Source organism: Symsagittifera roscoffensis, chromosome 1, assembly GCF_963678635.1.
Source record: "Symsagittifera roscoffensis chromosome 1, txSymRosc1.1, whole genome shotgun sequence".
In the NCBI taxonomy this organism is placed as follows: Eukaryota; Metazoa; Xenacoelomorpha; order Acoela; family Convolutidae; genus Symsagittifera; species Symsagittifera roscoffensis.
Window position 1 is genome coordinate 23,898,284 of NC_087062.1, and position 18,944 is coordinate 23,917,227.

Sequence of the window (18,944 nt, forward strand, 5' to 3'; positions counted from 1 at the left end):
ACGCTTTTAAAAATTTAAGTTGTGTTCATTTTATTTGGATAATTTAAATCATTGCTGTATCATACATACTTATGTTTTAGAAGAGCAAACTCTCGACGTCTCTCGATTCGACAATTGACCTCCTGAGCACATCAAACATGAACTTGAACGAATCAGCCAATAGTTCCGTCACCGACATTTTTGATCCAGACGAAGACCAACATGCATCCAGCTCACAATCTCAATTAGCTAGAGATATCGAAACAGTCAATTTATTGTCGCCCGAAATTGATTCAGAACTGAAGGAATCATCTGAGAATAACAAAAGGCTCAATAAAAATGAACCGTTAATGTCAAGAAGTATTGCGAATTTTCCGCAGAGCAGAAATGATATTCCGGTCGGCAAAAAGAGCAGTAATACGCAGAACAAAACGCCCTCAGAACTAGGCGAAGGGTTTCCAGAGTTTGGTAATCTGAAAGCAGAGGATTTTGAGAATGAGGAAGACTATGATTATCAGTCTGGAATTTGTAGCAACGACAATACTGAAAACGATGAAGATGACGATGACATGTGTTATTTAGACGACGAAGAATTAATGTCGTCTTTATTGACCGAAGATTTTGAAGATGACAACGGAAAGGTTCATCAAAGCAGCAATTTTAATAAGAGTACTGTAGCAAGTAGCCCATCCTTTGTTTCACAAGTAATGCAGAAGTATAAAGATGATGACACGTCTTTCGGTGAAAACGATGAGCCCACCTTTGCTGAGCTTAATACTTCACCAGGTCAACTAAAGACAACCTTGAAGACTATTTTTGACCACGGCCATGAGTTTCAAAATAAGAAATGTGAGTTCTCGGAACGGGTGGAAATTGCGTTTAAGAATGTGTTCGGCCTGAATAGATGGAGGAAAAATCAACTAGAGGCTATCAATGCATCTATGTTGAAACATGATTGTTTCATTTTGATGCCAACTGGAGGTGGCAAGAGTTTGTGTTACCAACTGCCCGCACTCATCGAGTGAGTTCATTTTAGCATTTCAGCAACTCGAGTGAGTTCAGCGCCTTCGAAAAAATTCTGATCTAGGTAATAAAACTGTCCATGACTTGGTTTTTGCCTTGAAAACGCAATCTCGAAATTATTATTTTGTCAGAAATTTTGCTAATGATATTGGAAGTTACATTTTATTACGAAAAGCTATTAACAAACGAAACAAGCTTCAACAGTAAGTTGAGTGACTTCTGATTCTTTTGAGTTAATACGTGTTTCATTCGTCCGAAAAAAAATCATTTTCAGGCCTGGTCTGACTATAGTGGTATCACCTCTGAAGTCTCTAATCCAAGACCAAGTGGACAAACTCAATCTTCTGGGTCAAGAGGCCGACCACTTGATGGGAACGCAGTCCAACGACAGCTCCGTCTACGTCTCAATGCTGACCTCGCCTGAACCCACTTTGAAGCTACTCTACGTGACTCCCGAGAAACTGATGCAAAGCAACTATTTGATTGAGAAGCTGAAAGTGGTGCATGGGAGGGGCATGTTGCAGAGGATTGTGATTGACGAGGCACATTGTGTTTCCCAATGGGGACATGATTTCAGACCGGATTACACCAAGCTGAAGTAAGATCCTGTCATGTTTATAGATATTCCGTTAAAACTACGAAGAAAGGCACTACTCGCTACTGGGAAACGACTACTCGCTAAGTTAAATAATCAATTTTCACCGAGATATTGGCAAGTATCGAACGCTTACTCCCATACACTTAAACGATGAACGAGTGGTTTTGAGCGTGTGAACTAGAGTTTGTATAACGAGCTGGAAGATGTGTTGTTGATCATGTCCGTTGAAATTGATGTGCACATTGAGTTGGATGTGCTCTGAGAGTGTTCGAAAAATACATAGAAATAGGCGCGGAAATTCATGAAGTAGGCCTGGAACTTGAAACATGCGTAGAACTTCGAGCAATTTCATGAAATAGGCCTGGAAATAATCGGAAATATTGGGCCAGCTTCCATCTTTTTGTTGAGCTGTGATTGAACCCAAGCTATATGCGCTTGTGAGCTGAGAATATCGGTTCACGTGTCTCACAGTTTCGAGAATAGATGTCGACAACTGACGTTAATTAGATAATTGCTCGTAAAGTACCTTTAGGTACGAGTTGATCTTTTTTTTTCGGCAAGATGCCTGCAAATAAATTCAGGCAGAAGCAAAAATGGAGCTTCTGCTGATGAATGACATTCAATTGCATGTGGAGAATTGATTTAAAAATCTTAATTACACAAGTAATTTTTCGTAGGATGATGCGAGACAATTTTCCTGGAGTGCCCATTATGGCCCTGACTGCCACTGCCACCCCTCGAGTGAGTCAGGATGTGTTGAGACAATTAGGAATGACCTCTAGTGTGAAGTGGTTTGTTCAGAGCTTCAACAGGCCCAATCTAGTCTATGAAGTGAGGAAGAAACAGAAAGGTTTGTTTTTGGGGGTTTGAATAAGCTCCGCAAAATTTTCTCAAACCTACAGTGTTTTTTATACTCACCATTGACTTCTGCTCCGACTATTCAAAGTGGGAGGAAGTTTGTATTCGGGTGTGTTTTAGTTTCGTCCACGCAAAATCAGGTACCGCAAATAATCATAGGAATGGGTCGAGTGATATTCCAAATTAAAGCCCTTTTAGTCGTGATTCGAACGACACTTAAATTTTTTTCCCGATATTGAGAAAAACTGGTTTGAAATTTTTGTATTTTTGTTCAATTTCTGGCAAATAAAGCGAGCGAACAGGCGTAAAATAGCCCTGAAAACTTAGTTTTACGCAAGTTGAGTTGGTTTTTCGGTTTTTAATGCCATTTTGGTCTTCAAAAGTTTCGAAAAACGTTTTTTTTGTTATTCTGGTTCTTTTTCGACAAAAACTGTTGTCCTGGTTTACTATGACTTTCGAATATGCCTAAGTTCTAGTTTTACATCAGAGCCTTCCATCACACCACGCATAAAAAACTACACTTTGGAAGAGTAGTTATTTTTTACTGTTTTTTTTAACTGGTACTTTTTATTTGCCCCATCCCTAGCCCCCACCATTTCACCTTGCTCTTTTTTCGTGGGGGAGAGAGGATTCATCGATTTTACCGCAGCCGGTCCCTCCTTGAGGAGGTGGATGACAATGGGACCTTCCAAGTTTCGAACCGTGATCGAACGGGATTTGAACCTACGAACTTCGTGTTAAAGGAGGACGTGCATTTTACTCACTCGGTCACGCCTGCTCTTATGACTATTGTCGGAATATTCTGTACTATTTGCACAGTAACCTGATATCCTTGTTATTTACACTAGCCTAACTCGCAAATAAAAGTGTTCATTAAAAAGGTTCACTTATTTGGCACTTTCGCTTATAATCACGATCTGTAGCATTGTAAATTTCATAGTATCTGTTCGCTGCTTTATTTGTGGCTGGTGTTTGTGAATAGAGTCCGTGGCTGAGTGTTTAGTGAGTTTGACTCATAATCTGTAGCTCAAATGAGGGAGTCCGACACGAATCCGAATTTTCACTAATTCGAGGCTTTCAACTTTTTCCTATTGCACTTTATAGAGCTGCTTTTTGTAGTGTTCTCGCTTGCGTTTACGAAGCAAAGCTTCGCCTCTGTGTACATAAAGTTGCTCAGAGGAGCTTTATGACTGCTTCAGATTGTTGCATTAACATTTAGGTGTTTCTGGTCAGTTTTTTTGATTTTTGATTGTAATTGTGAAATTTAAAGTTGATGCAGTCTGCATCGAAGTTTTCACCAAATTCAAGAAGTTTTCACCAAATTCATTTGTTTTGCTGCTAAAATATCGTTTTTGAGAAATGGGTAGTCTGGTACGATTACATGGCAGATAAAAAAGCAAAAAGGTGCTTTTGTAATGTAGGAACTTTAGTGGAGGAGATGGCGATCCGTGTGAAGAGTGAGTTCAGAAGACAGTGTGGCATAGTGTACTGTCTCTCCAGACAGGAGTGTGAACAAGTGGCTGATGAACTCAACGCTAATGGACTGTCTGCCATTGCGTACCATGCTGGAATATGTGAGTATATTTAGCTGTAAAAGAAGGTTGTTGAGTAGATATAAAAGTAAGACCTAACCAACAACTATATATTAGTTGCAGGGTGGGAGGCTGTTTTAAAATGCTTAAAACATAATAAAAAAACTTGTTTAAAACAAAATAAGAATTATAACGAAGCTTTTCCAGTTTTGTGAAAGCTTTGCCGCAATATGTACTTCCGTTTTGCTCTTGAAGTGTCCTATGGGTCTTTGCGAAACCATCCGATTATTCAAAAAACAGGAAAAATGACTTTTTTGAAGAAACAATTCGATTGTTGAATTTATCGTTTAACGATAGCATTTTTCATATTTTGCTTTTTACTAATAGGTGAAATTTAATAGGGACTTTTTGAAAAAAATTACAAGTAATTTTTTTTCATTTTCTTCTAGCCTTTTAAACCTCGGCCCTGATTAGTTGGTTCCAAAAAAAAGAACGTTCGTCTTTAGGGGATCAAATTTTTAAAATTTTTCTGGGCAATAAGATACTGCTTAATGAATTAATTGACAAAATTTATAAATCTTTGACTTTTTTCAGAAACAAGTCGTGAAAGTTTTCACGCTCAATCTTGATTTTTCTACGAAAACTCCACTATCGAAGGGCAAAAGTGTAAAGACCACAAAAAAAGATCGATATATGTTTCGAAATCGAAATTCAATGGTCTGATTAGGAAAATTTTTTGAATGGAGATAAATGTATATTATATTTTCTCTAAATAGGATAACTTGAAAGTGTCACTCAAATAAATTTCTCGAAATTTAATGAAAAAAAGGATAAAAATAACCTATTGAATCAGTGTTCTGAAAATGGGTTATTTTAATCAAAAATGTGTCAATCATACGCCGTTCTTCAAGTATAAAGAATTTCAATTTTTATTCAAATTAATTGGATATATTCAAATATGTTTCAAATATAAATTTTTTCATGTTTTTGAATTTCAAAAGCTAAAGTTTTCCACAGAGGCGAAGTTGCACTTCGCATACACAAGAAAAAATTTGACTGACAACACTACTGGAAAAAAGTGAATGAGTAAAACTTTGAGTCTTCAAAACTTCTTAAGTGACGCGCGCCAATTTTGAGTCTACGTAATTGTTAAGTGACACAAGCCAATTGTAACGCATTAGCAGTACCAGTCAATTTGAAAAGAAAATTTACCAATTAACATGCCTCAAATTATAAAGCGAACGCATTTTAATTAGTATATGAAAAAGTTCAATAAACATCTGACCCTGCTCAGATTCAAACCCTGTTATTTTGCTCCTTCCCTAACTCTACGCTACAGAATTATGATACCTAGAAGCTAAAGTGCATGTTGTAATATAATATTCTGTGTTAATATCCTTAGTAATGGCTGTACTTAATAGCTGGATCAAAATGAACACTTGCAAAATATCCTTTCATTTTGTTTTACAATTGCATCCCAACAATATTTGCGGCTTAGGTTGGAAAAAAAGAAAATTTTCATACTGTAACACAAGCTATGCTTGTGTGAAAAAAAAAAACTAGACAGATTGTTTTTCTGTTTCTTTTCCGCTCATTCGTTTTTTACCCACTGTCTGCTGACTATGTTTGTTTGCTGACTATGTTGTAAAATTCTTTCATCATAACAGCTATGGGAGGATGTAGGTTGAATGTCCCCTACAATTTCAAAATTACGACCCTCTAGCCACCAAAAGCCTCCCAACTAAATCCGCTGTTCTTTTAGCACACATAACTCTTGAATTTTCTGACCGACCAAAAAAAAATTCTAATTGTGATTTAAGAGACAACGTACACATTGAAAAACAAAAAAAAAAGATATCAACTCCAGAACAGCACCTGGTAAAGCAACTAGTTGTTATCATTATAGTTATAGCGCATTGAGGTTTTCTTGATCTTCTGATACTAAAACATAGCAATAGACATAGTGAAAATCTTTCATATAGGTCATAACTATTTTGTATTTATTTTTAGTTTTTCTTTAGAAGAAGTCCAAAAATTTGTTGGGATCAAAAATCAATAATGCGTAACATCTATGACATCACAGAGCGGGATAATTTTTCTTCAAATTTTCAAAAAGTATTCATTTCTTAAAATCATTTTGTAGTGAACGCTATTCAACAGGTCTTGATGACTTTTTTTTCTTTGTTTCGAGAAGAAGTCCTAAAATTTATTCACGCTCAACTTTGTTTTTCGCGATTCAAATTTTTTTCTTTTGAGCTCAATTCATTTCCCTAAAATCAAAAGCAAAGTCAGATATGTCACAGTAAAAGTTTAAAGGGTAAGAAAAACGTGATCGACATCTAATTTCTTAATTAGAATTTTTTTTTCAGATTTCCCAGCGAAGTAGAAGTTAAAACTAATGATCCAGGTTTCTCAAATGGAGTAAAAGTATCAGAAAAAAGCCAATCTTAAAGTGTTTAAGAAGTTCAAAGAGCTTGAAAGCCATCAATTTTTTCTCTTAACTCGAACGTTTTTGCACCATAAGGTCAGCGTTTTTGAACTCGAGTCCAGGTCGGACCTTTTTCAGTATGCATGTGATTGAATACTTTTTCAGTTAAAAATCGAATTGTGAGATTTTCGTTTTCTGTTCAAATTTTGCCAAATAGCGGATTTTTGTTTGAGCTGTAATCAATTATCATCAGATTTGCAAGTGCGAGTACTACTCATGATAGCTTCATAGGGGGACATAGAAGTTTCCAGATAGAAAAAAAAAATCTTTTTTTTTGGTCCAACTTGTTTGCGCAAAAAAAACTATCCGGCGCCGCTTAAAATTTCTAACTTTTGTTTCTTTGCTTATTTGATATTCCATTCTCTGGCGGGGTTTAACAGGAATGAATTTCTTACGCGATATAAAAGATTTGAAATTTGGTAAAACTAGTTCTTGCAACACTTTTTCGCTTCGCTTGTAATGTTTTTTTTGTAGGTTTGTGGTGCACCACAAGTGCTGCAAAACTCAGATCCGCCTCTGTGCCAAGATTGCATTTCTTACTCATAATTTTACATTCGGTAGTTTGTAGTTCAAAAATATAAATATAATTTTTGTAAATATTCAAAATCTCGATATTTTCTGTTTTTTTCTTCAAAACATGCTGTTTTTACGTTTCATAAAACTTCCGTCACCGCTCGGCTCGTTAATATTGTAGTGTCAGTCTAAATAATCAAAAATTGAACCTCAGCAAATCCAATTTTATATGGGTGAGTTGAACATGCGAGGAAGGATGGGTTGCATTTTTTTAATTCACAGCTAAACAATTTATGGTAGACGTTGGTTGGGTGTTTGGTTTTAAGAGTCTATGATCTTGTTATCGTTTTGACGATTTTCTATACACATCGTGTGATTTCTTTGTTTTTCCAAGACAAACTTTTGAATTTTGCAAACACTCAAAATTGAAATTTTGCGGTTGGAATCTTGATTCTTTTTTTAACTCACTTCCTTTTCTTTGTTAAAAAAGCATGCTCCACTATCGGTCAGCAGAAACTTCAAAATCCTCTTAACCTTATAGATATTTAATTTCTCGAAATGGGTTGATTTATCAAAAAAAAATGTTTGTCACAAATTGCATTAAAGAATTTTTACTACATCCTTTTCTTCGACAATTTTTGAAAGTTTTCAATAAAACAGTCACTACGTTTTTCTGTTAACATGCGTTCAATAACTGTATTCTTAACTGTCTGCAAGCTAAGTTTTCCTGTTTTACTTGTTTTCATTTACACTTATCTAATGAACTGTTTAATTATGAATGTATGTAATTAGGTATGTGTGCAATTATCTATGTATGTTTGTATGTATTTGTGTATGCCTGTTTGTATGTAGGCTTGTATGTATCTATGTATGTATGTATGTATTTATGTATGTATATATGTATGTAAATATGTATGTATATATGTAAGTATGTATGGATGTATGTATGTATGTATGTATGCATGTATGTATGTATGTATGTATGTATGTATATATGTATGTATTCATGTATGTATATAGGTATGTATGTATTTATACATAAATGCATGCACTAAAATCAGCTTTTAAAAAAAATTAAAATCATTTGTCCTTAGTCCAAATATTTCTTGCACTCATTGACATTTCTTCAACAATTCCTTGGCTTGACTTTTGACTGTTGTTTAGCTTTGTGGAACGTTTCAAAGACTTTCATATAGTTCGTGTTGATTTTATGTTTTCTTTTTCAGTGCTTAAATCTTAAAATTTGTTCACGCTCAAATTCTTTATTTTTATGATTTGTTTTTTGATTTCTATTTAACTTCAGTTCAATTTTTTTGTTGACAAGAAGTTAAACACACTTAGTGAACAGCAATTGAATAAAATTCACGAAAACACAATATTATTCTAGCTTCAATATTGAATTTAAAACTTGAGATTATCCAGTGGAATAAAAAATGAGTATAATTTTTTCACAAATAGAAGTAATACAATCAGATGTGTACAATCAATTTTTTTTTTCATAATTTTAAAACTTCATCGGTTTTTCTTTTTTTTCAAAATTCAAGTCATTTTTTTTCTGTTCTCTTGCCTCATTCACACTTTGCAAGTGCCTATATGAATTTATTTTTTTGCTTGAACGCTTCATTAGAACCAAATAAACTCAGCTTAGGGATATTTTACTTAGTCAAAATTTTTGTGTTCTCTGAAATGCAAAGTTTATGAAACGGAATATTATTTCAGATTGACTGATAGACTTTCAAAAATATCAGCGCCCAAATTTTTTTAATGCAGACTTTTTCACGGCTTTTTGTTTGTTTTTGTCTCAATGCACATCTAATTTATTTTATTGGTTTAATTCATTCTCATTTTCTGTCTACTAGCTTGCAAAGTTTTCTTTGGGTGGTAGTGCAAATGGTGCACCACTCTGCGTAGTCTGTGTTCATCAAATACGTTCAGCTTGCAGTAGCAAACGAAATGCAATCGGGTACAAGATTTTTTTTTCCAGAAAGAACTTAGTTCCTATAATCTGCACCTGAAAATGGTACTTGTATTTTAAAGTGCTTTATACTAAGTTCAATCATCCATTGTGTGCATCTGGCATAGAGCTAACACCTAAAACTCATGCTTGAACTGAAAGTTTTCTGCTTTTTCGGATTTTTGTATTTTTTTGTCGGCTTTATTATGTCCAGCTCGGCATGTAGAAGTCACTGTGAAAGCCATATAGTTAGTATTGGCTAAAACTTTATTTTTCGGGGTTTTGCTCTTGATTTTTTAAGTTCCTTTTTTTCTTTTGTTCAGAAGAAGTCAAAGTTCCGCAGAAGACACTATCAAGCAGCAAAACTGTAAAGATCACATAAAACTTGATTGACTTCTACTTTTGAAAATCGATTTGAATTTTCGGGGTTTCCCAGTGTCATGAAAAAAATGCAAATTGATTTAGTTTTGAAATTGTGCTACATTTATCAGAAAAACAGCCAAACCTAAATCATAAAAGGAATTCAAAAAAATGCAAAGTCATGTTTTTTTTACTTTCCAATGTTGAGAATCAAAAAAAGGTAATTTTTGGTTTTCGTGTGCTGATTGACACATTTTCAACTCTCTGTTGGCTATTTTTGAAGTGAACATTCTTGCTTGCTCTGTTTGAAAACAAAAAGTTTTTTGCAATTTTTAAAATATAACTTCAAATGTTTCAATGATGAAGGATTCTCTGATTGTTTTGAGTTCTTTTAAATTTATAAATGATAAAAAAAAAATTTCTCGTCAGTTTTTGCTTTGTCGACTCATCTAAAAGTAATTTCTCCTAATGTTATTATCAATCAATTTTTAAGGATCAGGGGAACGGCTCTTCCAATTTTGAAATTTTTTTTAAGATATCTTGTCAGTTTGATATCTCCAAGTGCAAAGTTTTTTTTTTTTCAACTATTGAAAATGTGTAGAAACATTCGCATCGGACATGATTGATTTTTTCTTATCTTCCAAGTCAAAATCGGGTGCTACAAGTCATTGTTGGATTTGGTTGAGAGAGATATTACATTAAGTTGTTCCAGTTGTGATTTGCATTTTAATAAATATATTGTTTTTAATTTTCCTGTTTCGAGAAAAACAGGTTCAAATGTTTTGGTTTCTAGTCTAATTTGATCAAATAGATGTAGAGTATTTTAGTTCAAGTTGAAATAAAACATTTTTTCCACAATGTTTTGGAGGCTTCATTTAGTTTTTCTCTGAAAAGGGAAAACTAAAAAAAAGTTATTCAGCACAAACAAAAGAGAAAACTCAAAAAAAAATTTCTCAATTATCTTCTTTTTGTTTTTGTAAAAGTTATTCGGAGACAACTGTTGTCGCCTAGACCTTTTTCACGACAGTTTTACGTTGTGTGTTTTTTTTTGTCGCACTACGAACAAAAACCACCCACAAACTTGAAGAAAGATGAGAAAAAAAATTTTTTTTGTAGTTTTATAAAGAATGTGGGCGGAAATTTTGCGCTCCTTGCACATCAGGTGGCCAACCATTTCTATTGAGCTTTTTATTTCACAGCTGAGTTTCCCTGTTTAATTTGGTGAACGAGTAGGAAATAACTAACTTCTTTCATAACGAAAACACTTTTAAAAACTAACTTCATTTCTATCTTCACCCTTGCGATAAGCATAGGTGATTTGCATCGCTTGTAAAAATTTTAGACAAATTTTACTTTCTTTATTTTAAACTCAAAAACAGGGAGCCTTCTACGCTTTTGGTTGAGTGATCACACGCATGCTTGAAACAACAACCCCAAGAGTTCGATTCCATTCGGGATCTGTTTCTTAACAAACTGAAAAACGCAAACGTAAGACCATCGCCTGTCTGCTTATTTTGTCAGCTTAGTTCCCACAGTAAAGACTTTTCAATGTTGATAATTATTTTTAAATCTTAAGTGGTGCAAAGCTGTCCGTCGTATAAAAATCTAATCTATTTTTCTGGATCGAATTTGCGCTAGGTCTGCAAGCTCATTGTAAAAAAAAACATATATATAAATATATATGTATAAAAAATTCAAATTAAGCACCACAAATCGTTCTTAGTCAACAGTTGGCAACATTTGGATTCGTTCGGTTCATTAGTTTTTGAATTTTTGCTTTTGATTTTCTTTTGACTTCTGAATTGTTAATATAATCATTTTAATTCTTTTGTTACAAGGAAGGCTAAGTCCATTATCGATTATCATAGGAAAAACGTGATTGACTTCTAGTTTCGATAACGAATTACCTTTCAAATTCGCAGCGAACAAAAAAGTTCCTTCTTTCACAAATTTGGGGGGGGGGGCATTTTATAAGTAAAAAAAGTCTATCGTAAAATTTGGAGTTTTAAAAAGCTTCGAAATTGTAAATTTCTTTTCTGAAATTCGAAAGGTAAAATTTTTAAAAATTATAATGATCATCTCCCAAGTTTTCATGACAATACTTCTTTAATGCACTTTGTTTGCATTTAGCTCATTGTGTCTCTTCTTCTATTTTATCGGATGATTGCCGCTCAATAAAAGTTGAATTATTTTTTATTACTGATGTGTGAAGCTGTTTTTCTGACATCGATTTTTTTCAATTTACCAAATTTCACAAATAAAATTTTTTCTGTCTCTTCAGTTTTTTTCAACCCAGTTTTTGTCTCAAGTCTTAATTCCTATTGTAGAAGGCTAATCTTTGCCTCTGATTTCTCATTTGATATAGTTTGTGATAAAAACAATTACAAGGCTGCCAATTTTTGTACATGAGCTTTTTCTTATATCTTTTGTGACGGTAGAAGTTGGCAGAATTAGGTAGAATCCCTGACACCGTGAAACTAAGAATACAAAAAGGCTTTCATCCTTCATTAGTCTTTTAGGCTGTGTTTCAACTTTATTTTACAAAATGAGAAGTTTTCGTAACAAGTTTTTCCGGAAAATGTTTCAAAAAATTTTTTGGGTAATTTTAAGTAGTTAATGGTAAGTCAGTTTTGTCTTTTTCCGCTGATATTTTTTGCAAGATAGAAGACACTATTATAAACAGAGCAAACTGGTTTTTCGTTACTATAATTATGAATACATCTAGCAGATATTCGGATTGTTTAAACTACTTTTTACTTTTTTGCTTCATGAAATAATTCGAATTAGAGAAAACTTAGAAAGGCTTTTCAAAACTGTTATGTCTTATCTTCAGTTCAAAAACTACATCTGTTCACTTGTTTGGGACATTAAACCACTCAAATTTTCGGATCTTTTAAAAAAAGTTTTTTTTTGAATTTTTTAAACACTTCGGTAACAAAACATATTTCTTCTAACTATTTGCTTAAATTATTTCGATCAAATTATTGCATCTCACTAGTTTGTGGATTTAAGTTGGGTTACAAGTAAGTCCAAATAAATGTCAACCTAGAAGGTCATCAGAATATGCCCATTTGTACAATGAAGCTACTACAGTTTGAAAAAAAATTGAGATTCAATACGACAAAAAAATTCATAAATTGATTTGCATTCCTTTGACCAGGTTTTTGCATCTCACTAAATTGTGGAAATGAATTTGTTAAGAGTTAACTCCAAACAATTGTGAATCTAGAAAGCCATCAGAACAAGCTGATTTTTACAAGGAGGCTACTCCAATTTGAAAAAATTATGAGATTAAAAACGACAAAAAAGCATAAACTGATATGCCTTCCTTCGATCAGATTTCTGCATCTCACTAAATTGTGCAAACAAATTGGGTAAAAATTAACTCCAAACAATTATGAAACTAGGAGGTCATGAGAGCATGTCAATTTGTTCAATGAGGTTACTCCAATGTGAACAAAATGAGATGCAATAAGACAAAAAAAAACGTTTAAGTTGATATGCCAGACCGGAGCACTGTTAAAAATACACTTCAACTTTGCTATTTGAAAACTGAAAACTTCTTGAACATTTTATGTTTTTAGGAAGGTCTTCTTGAAATCTAGTAATACAACAGAAAATTTGTTTTTTTTTCTGGTGAAGCAGTAGTTTTATCTCAATTGACAACCAAAATTCGAACAAATTGAGTTAATTGTTAGTCGAGTGTGAAAGACAGACTTGATCGCGAGAGAGCTCTCTAAATGGTCACAAAAGTTTATCCTCCCTGCTCATATTGTGAATCCTTTTACAACGCAACTGAGCTTTAAGTAAGAGTTTCAAATCCTGAACACGTAAGGATTTAATAAAAGTCTCAATTTTTTTTAGAAAAACAAACTTATGTTTGAATTTTGCAGACAGGCAAAGAAAATCGATATAACACTCGACCAAATTAATCAGTGATTTTTGTTTCAAAAAAGTAGCTAGATAACCGTTTTAGAATTACATAGTTTTGCAACGATTTGTTTTAACGATTTTATCTGAATCGAAACCAAAATGAAAACTTAAAAATGGTTTCAGGAAAACGAACTGAAATACTTCACGTCAATTTTTAATTTGTTTGTTTCGACCATTGAATATGAAGAGGAATTTTGAATTCGGGTGTGTTTTAGGTTTTTCGTTGTTTTCATCGCTAGATCAGCTACCACAACTAATCATCGATCAGGGTTGAGTGATATATCATATTGAAGCGCTTCCAGAGAATATATGTAGGAAATAAGAAAGTTTCAAAAAGACTCATAGTGTCAAGAAAAACCGTTTGGAAATTTTTTTATTTTTGGTCAAACTTCGAGCTAATTAGTAAGGTAGTTAATAATTGCAATAGATTATGTAAGATTGATTGAGGCCCTGAAAACTTCCCAAAACTCAAGTAAAGGTACTTTTTTGAAGTTTGTTTGAAACAATTTCGGGAATTAAAAAAAAATAGAAAATTCAAAAAATTTCTGCAAAAATTTTTGAAAATTATTTGAAATTTTTTCATTTTTTTGTCAATTTTTCTTTAAAAACTATCTCCAATTGACCTATTTTATTATTTTACCTATCATCGATGAAAATGAAAACTGAAAGAAAAAACAAACACTTTTTCCAATTACTCGAGTGGTAACTAACAATCTCCTGATGATGAGAACATTGCAGATTCAAAAACAATGTAGTCTGACTTTTAAATAAATAACAAATTTACGAAAAACTTTTTTCCGAAATCTAACGTTCATGATACTAGCTTATTCTAGAATTTTCTTGAAGGACACCTTGAAATGTATATAAGCAACCTATGTATTCTTCTCATCATTTACTCTTGTTTCGCAGTTCCTTTCTGTCAGTAAAACTCTCAAGCTGATATTCTGTTTTTATAGTTTCATTAAACCGCTGAGAAAAATGATCCGTCAGAAATATTTAACAATTATTTCCGATATTATTACACTCTATCACATCCTGATGTTTTTTATCTTCATAAATTGCTACAAGCAGTTTTGGTTTCTGGAAGACAGTAGAGTGATCAAGAAGAATTCATTTATTTCCATAAAACAAATTGTGTCTGAAAAATTTTGATTAAAAATGATCGATTGCGTTAAAATCACAGAAATCAAAGCTGAATAATTAACTCCTGTTTCATGAACAGTTTCGTTGCGAACGTTCTCAATTACTGATATCAATTCAGTTTTGTTCCTGAATTTTCACGAAAGATGATTTTTAGGGAAAAGTTTTAAGCAAATGTTTTAATGTTTAATAGATGTGTTGTAGCTTCAGTTTATTTTTAACCAGTTAAAAGCATTTAAAAAAACATTTTTTTTCCTACTACTGATCCGATCAATCATTTTTTGAAAATAGCAAAAAAAATATTAGTGGTTAAACTACAATTCATTTAAAAAAATGAACTAGCATTTTTCAAAAGCAAAATTTTTTTTTAATTTCACCAAATCTAAAAAAACGTCTACATTTTCACATCTTAACTTGTATTTGTTTCAGAAGATGGAGTTTGGCTGCAGCTTCTGCCCGAAACGCTACGCAAAGAAACAGAAATTGAATGATCACCTGATGAAAACACATCAAGTCAATGGCAGGAAAACTGGGACTGCTAATTATGATTGTGGAATTTGCTCTTCAAGTTTCAATCAATGTTCGAGTGTTTTTCGTCATGTTAGAGACATTCACAAGTGCGTTTCTCCGCTTAAATGTGTTTACTGCCCCAGAGTGTTTGGATGTCGAGACACATTGACACAGCATGTTGACGTTAATCACAACCTCATTCAGAAAGAGAATAAAATAGACGGTGGTGATGAAATACACCCAAGACTCTCATGTATGTCTAAGTTCTGTTTTTTGTTCAGTTTTTTATCGCAATTTGCAGAAAAAACGACACCAATTTGAAAACAAAATGTTTTTTTTTAAGACAGTGGTCGGAACATTTTATCCTACTTGCATATTAACCGGCTATCATCGATGAAAATGAAAACTGAAAGAAAAAACAAACACTTTTTCCAATTACTCGAGTAATAACTAACAATCTCCTGATGATGAGAACATTGCAGATTCAAAAACAATGTAGTCTGACTTTTAAAAAATAAAAAATTTCTCAAAAAAACTTTTTTCCGAAATCTTACGTTCATGATACTAGATTATTCTAGAATTTTCTTGAAGGACACCTTGAAATGTATATAAGCAACCTATGTATTCTTCTCATCATTTCCTCTTGTTTCGCAGTTCCTTTCTGTCAGTAAAACTCTCAAGCTGGTATTGATTAGATCGTCACAATTGTGTTAATTCATGGAAGAAATGGTGAGTGTTAAAATGGCAGTTTTCTGTTTTTATCGTTTCATTAAACCGCTGAGAAAAATGATCCGTCAGAAATATTTAACAAATATTTCCGATATTATTACACTCTATCACATCCTGATGTTTTTTATCTTCATAAATTGCTACAAGCAGTTTTGGTTTCTGGAAGACCGTAGAGTGACAAAGAAGAATTCATTTATTTCCATAAAACAAATTGTGTCTGAAAAATTTTGATTAAAAATGATCGATTGCGTTAAAATCACAGAAATCAAAGCTGAATAATTAACTCCTGTTTCATGAACAGTTTCGTTGCGAACTTTCTCAACTACTGATATCAATTGAGTTTTGTTCCTGAATTTTCACGAAAGATGATTTTTAGGGAAAAGTTTTAAGCAAATGTTTTAATGTTTAATAGATGTGTTGTAGCTTCAGTTTATTTTTAACCAGTTAAAAGCATAAAAAAAACATTGTTTTTTCTACTATTGATCCGATCAATCATTTTTTGAAAATAGCAAAAAATATATTAGTGGTTAAACAACAATTCATTTAAAAAAATGAACTAGCACTTTTCAAAAGCAAATTTTTTTTTAATTTCACCAAATCTAAAAAACGTCTACATTTTCACATCTTAACTTGTATTTGTTTCAGAAGATGGAGTTTGGCTGCAGCTTCTGCCCGAAACGCTACGCAAAGAAACAGAAATTGAATGATCACCTGATGAAAACATCAAGTCAATGGCAGGAAAACTCGGACTGCTAATTATGATTGTGGAATTTGCTCTTCAAGTTTCAATCAATGTTCGAGTGTTTTTCGTCATGTTAGAGACATTCACAAGTGCGTTTCTCCGCTTAAATGTGTTTACTGCCCCAGAGTGTTTGGATGTCGAGACACATTGACACAACATGTTGACGTTAATCACAACCTCATTCAGAAAGAATAAAATAGACGGTGGTGATGAAATACAATTCGTAACTCAGCAGCATGCACCAAAAAAGTTTTTTCAGTCCTATCGAATAGATATTCGTCACCAACTGGACCTGACAGCTGTCATGGAATGTTTTAGAAGCAAGATTCAGTAGTTTTTGAAGAAAAAGTTTGCTGAACACGGGGCAATCAAAGTACAGTTTTCAATTTTTACTTCATTGATAAAACCGGTTGATGAAACGAAGGTAACATGCCATGCAAGCAGCAATTCACGACCCGTTTTTATTGACTTGAGGAACGCTGACTTTTTTGAAATGGTTGACCAAATGGTCAGCACTTTGCAAGTGTTCTGTAATAGTTGCAGTGGATTTGTTATTGAACCACTTGAGCATTTGGATGTCAATATTAATAAATTCAAACCAATCAAGGGAAGCACTTACCTTCCAACAACTGCACTGTTTGAAAATAACCATTTTCTTTTAAATATTCACAACAAGGACCAGAAGTGTTTTGCTTACTCAATTTTAGCAGCCTTGAATCCCCTTAAAACTCATAATAAACAAAATCCGAGCCCCTACAAAAAATGCTGGACCAGCTTGATCTTGACAAGGTCAACTTCCCGATGCCTTTGAAGGGTATACTCCTTTTCGAAGGCAATAATAGTCTTGCAATAAATGTCTTTGGCTACGAGCAGAACCAAATAGTTCCGCTTTTCTTTTCAAAGAGAAATGTCAAAAGAATCAATCTTCTGCTAATCAGCAATGGAATCCAATTTCATTATTGCTTAATTACTAACTTCAATGCTTTTATGACTCGACAATATAAAACCAGCAGTAATAGAACTAAATTTTGCGAGCGATGTCTTCATGGATTCTCTTCCGAAAAAATTCTAAACGAACATTTAAAACTTTGTGGAGAGCATGATGCAGTATCAATTAAAATGCCACCAGAGGGTTCAACGATTACCTTTCAACATTGGTTCAAGTCTGCATTGTGTCCATTTGCAATTTATGCTGATACAGAGGCCCTGTGCAGGAAACACATAACGTGTAAAATAGATCTATCTAGAGTTGGAAAAACTAAGTTGGAAGATCAGATACCCTGCTAGTTTGGTGTTGTGTTAGTGGATAGAACCACAAACAGCACAACTTATAAAACTGACAGAGGACCAGATTGCATAAAAAACTTTTTTGACTGGATTCGCTTACAGGCAAAAAATTTATCACATGCAAAACAGAAACAAAAGCAGCTTGACATTTCCAAGACAGAAAGAGATATTCTGTACTCATCAACAAGCCAATGCGTTATTTGTCATAAAGATCTTTTGAACGACAAAGTTGTGCATCATGATCACGCAACAGGAAAAATTTTTGGGTTGGCTCATAATAAGTGCAACCTGAAGTTGAGAGTTCAAGCATTCACGCCTGTATTTTTTCACAACCTCAGCAAATATGATTCGCACCATTTAATCGGAAATCTTACTTTGGCTGGAGGAGAAAAGATCACTGTTGTTCCCTGCACAGATGAAAATTACATCTCCTTTAGCTTGCATGTACCCGTTGACGTTGGCAGTTACGTGGATAAAAAAGGAGTGGAAAAAAACAAAGTTCGAAGAAATGAGGTTCTTAGACAGTTTTCGGTTTCTTCCTGAGAGTCTGGAAAACCTTTCAAAATCTTTGAGGTCTGACAATCAAATAATTTTAGAGACATTTTTTCCTCGAGAAAACGAAAAACATCTTCTCATGCGAAAAGGAATTTATCCCTATTCTTATATGGATTCATACACAAAATTTGCGGAAAAAGTCTACCTCGCTTTGGAACGGATTGGACAAATGTTTTGTCGGGGCGAGTTGATGTAACAAAATCAGACTTTGAATTTGCAAATCAAGTTTGGAAAACTTTCAAATGCCAGAACATAGGAGACTATCATGATTTATATCTCAAAAGCGATGTTTTACTGCTTGCAGACGTGTTCGAGACTTTCAGAAACATTTTTAAAGAGAATTATGATTTAGATCCATGCCACTATTATTCAGCTCCAAACGTTTCATGGGATGCTATGCTAAAGACGACTGGAGTTGAATTGGAACTTCTCAATGATATCGACATGTTACTTTTTATTGAAAAATCATTACGTGGAGGCCTTAATGGAATTGGCGAAAAACGGTACATAAAAGCCAACAATCACTATCTATCTGATTTTGACGAAAAAAAAAACCCTCAACATACGGCATGTTCTTAGATGTCGTCAACCTTTATGGTGAAACTATGATGAAGAAAATGCCTGTAGGAGGTTTTAAATAGATAGAAACAAAATTGCAGGACATTTTAGATGCAACCGATGACTCTGTTTTAGATGCAACTATTGGAGACTTTGTTCAGCAAAACAGAATAGGTATGCTATTA

The 18,944-nt window shown here is 33.5% G+C and overlaps 2 protein-coding genes across 3 annotated transcripts in view; both read left to right on the top strand.

Annotated features, from left to right (window-relative positions):
• LOC134841641 (dnaJ homolog subfamily C member 13-like) overlaps positions 1–18,944 on the top strand; it is a 554,774-nt gene that overhangs the window by 195,465 nt on the left and 340,365 nt on the right. The gene's annotated exons all lie outside the window — the stretch shown is intronic.
• The window catches only part of LOC134841557 (recQ-like DNA helicase BLM), a 40,132-nt gene that overhangs the window by 7,539 nt on the left and 13,649 nt on the right, over positions 1–18,944 (top strand). The window contains exons 5-8 of the mRNA XM_063857589.1: positions 81–1,000; positions 1,277–1,600; positions 2,278–2,450; positions 3,880–4,032. Coding sequence (XP_063713659.1) covers positions 81–1,000; positions 1,277–1,600; positions 2,278–2,450; positions 3,880–4,032 — 1,570 coding nt within the window. The remainder of the gene's footprint in view (positions 1–80; positions 1,001–1,276; positions 1,601–2,277; positions 2,451–3,879; positions 4,033–18,944) is intronic.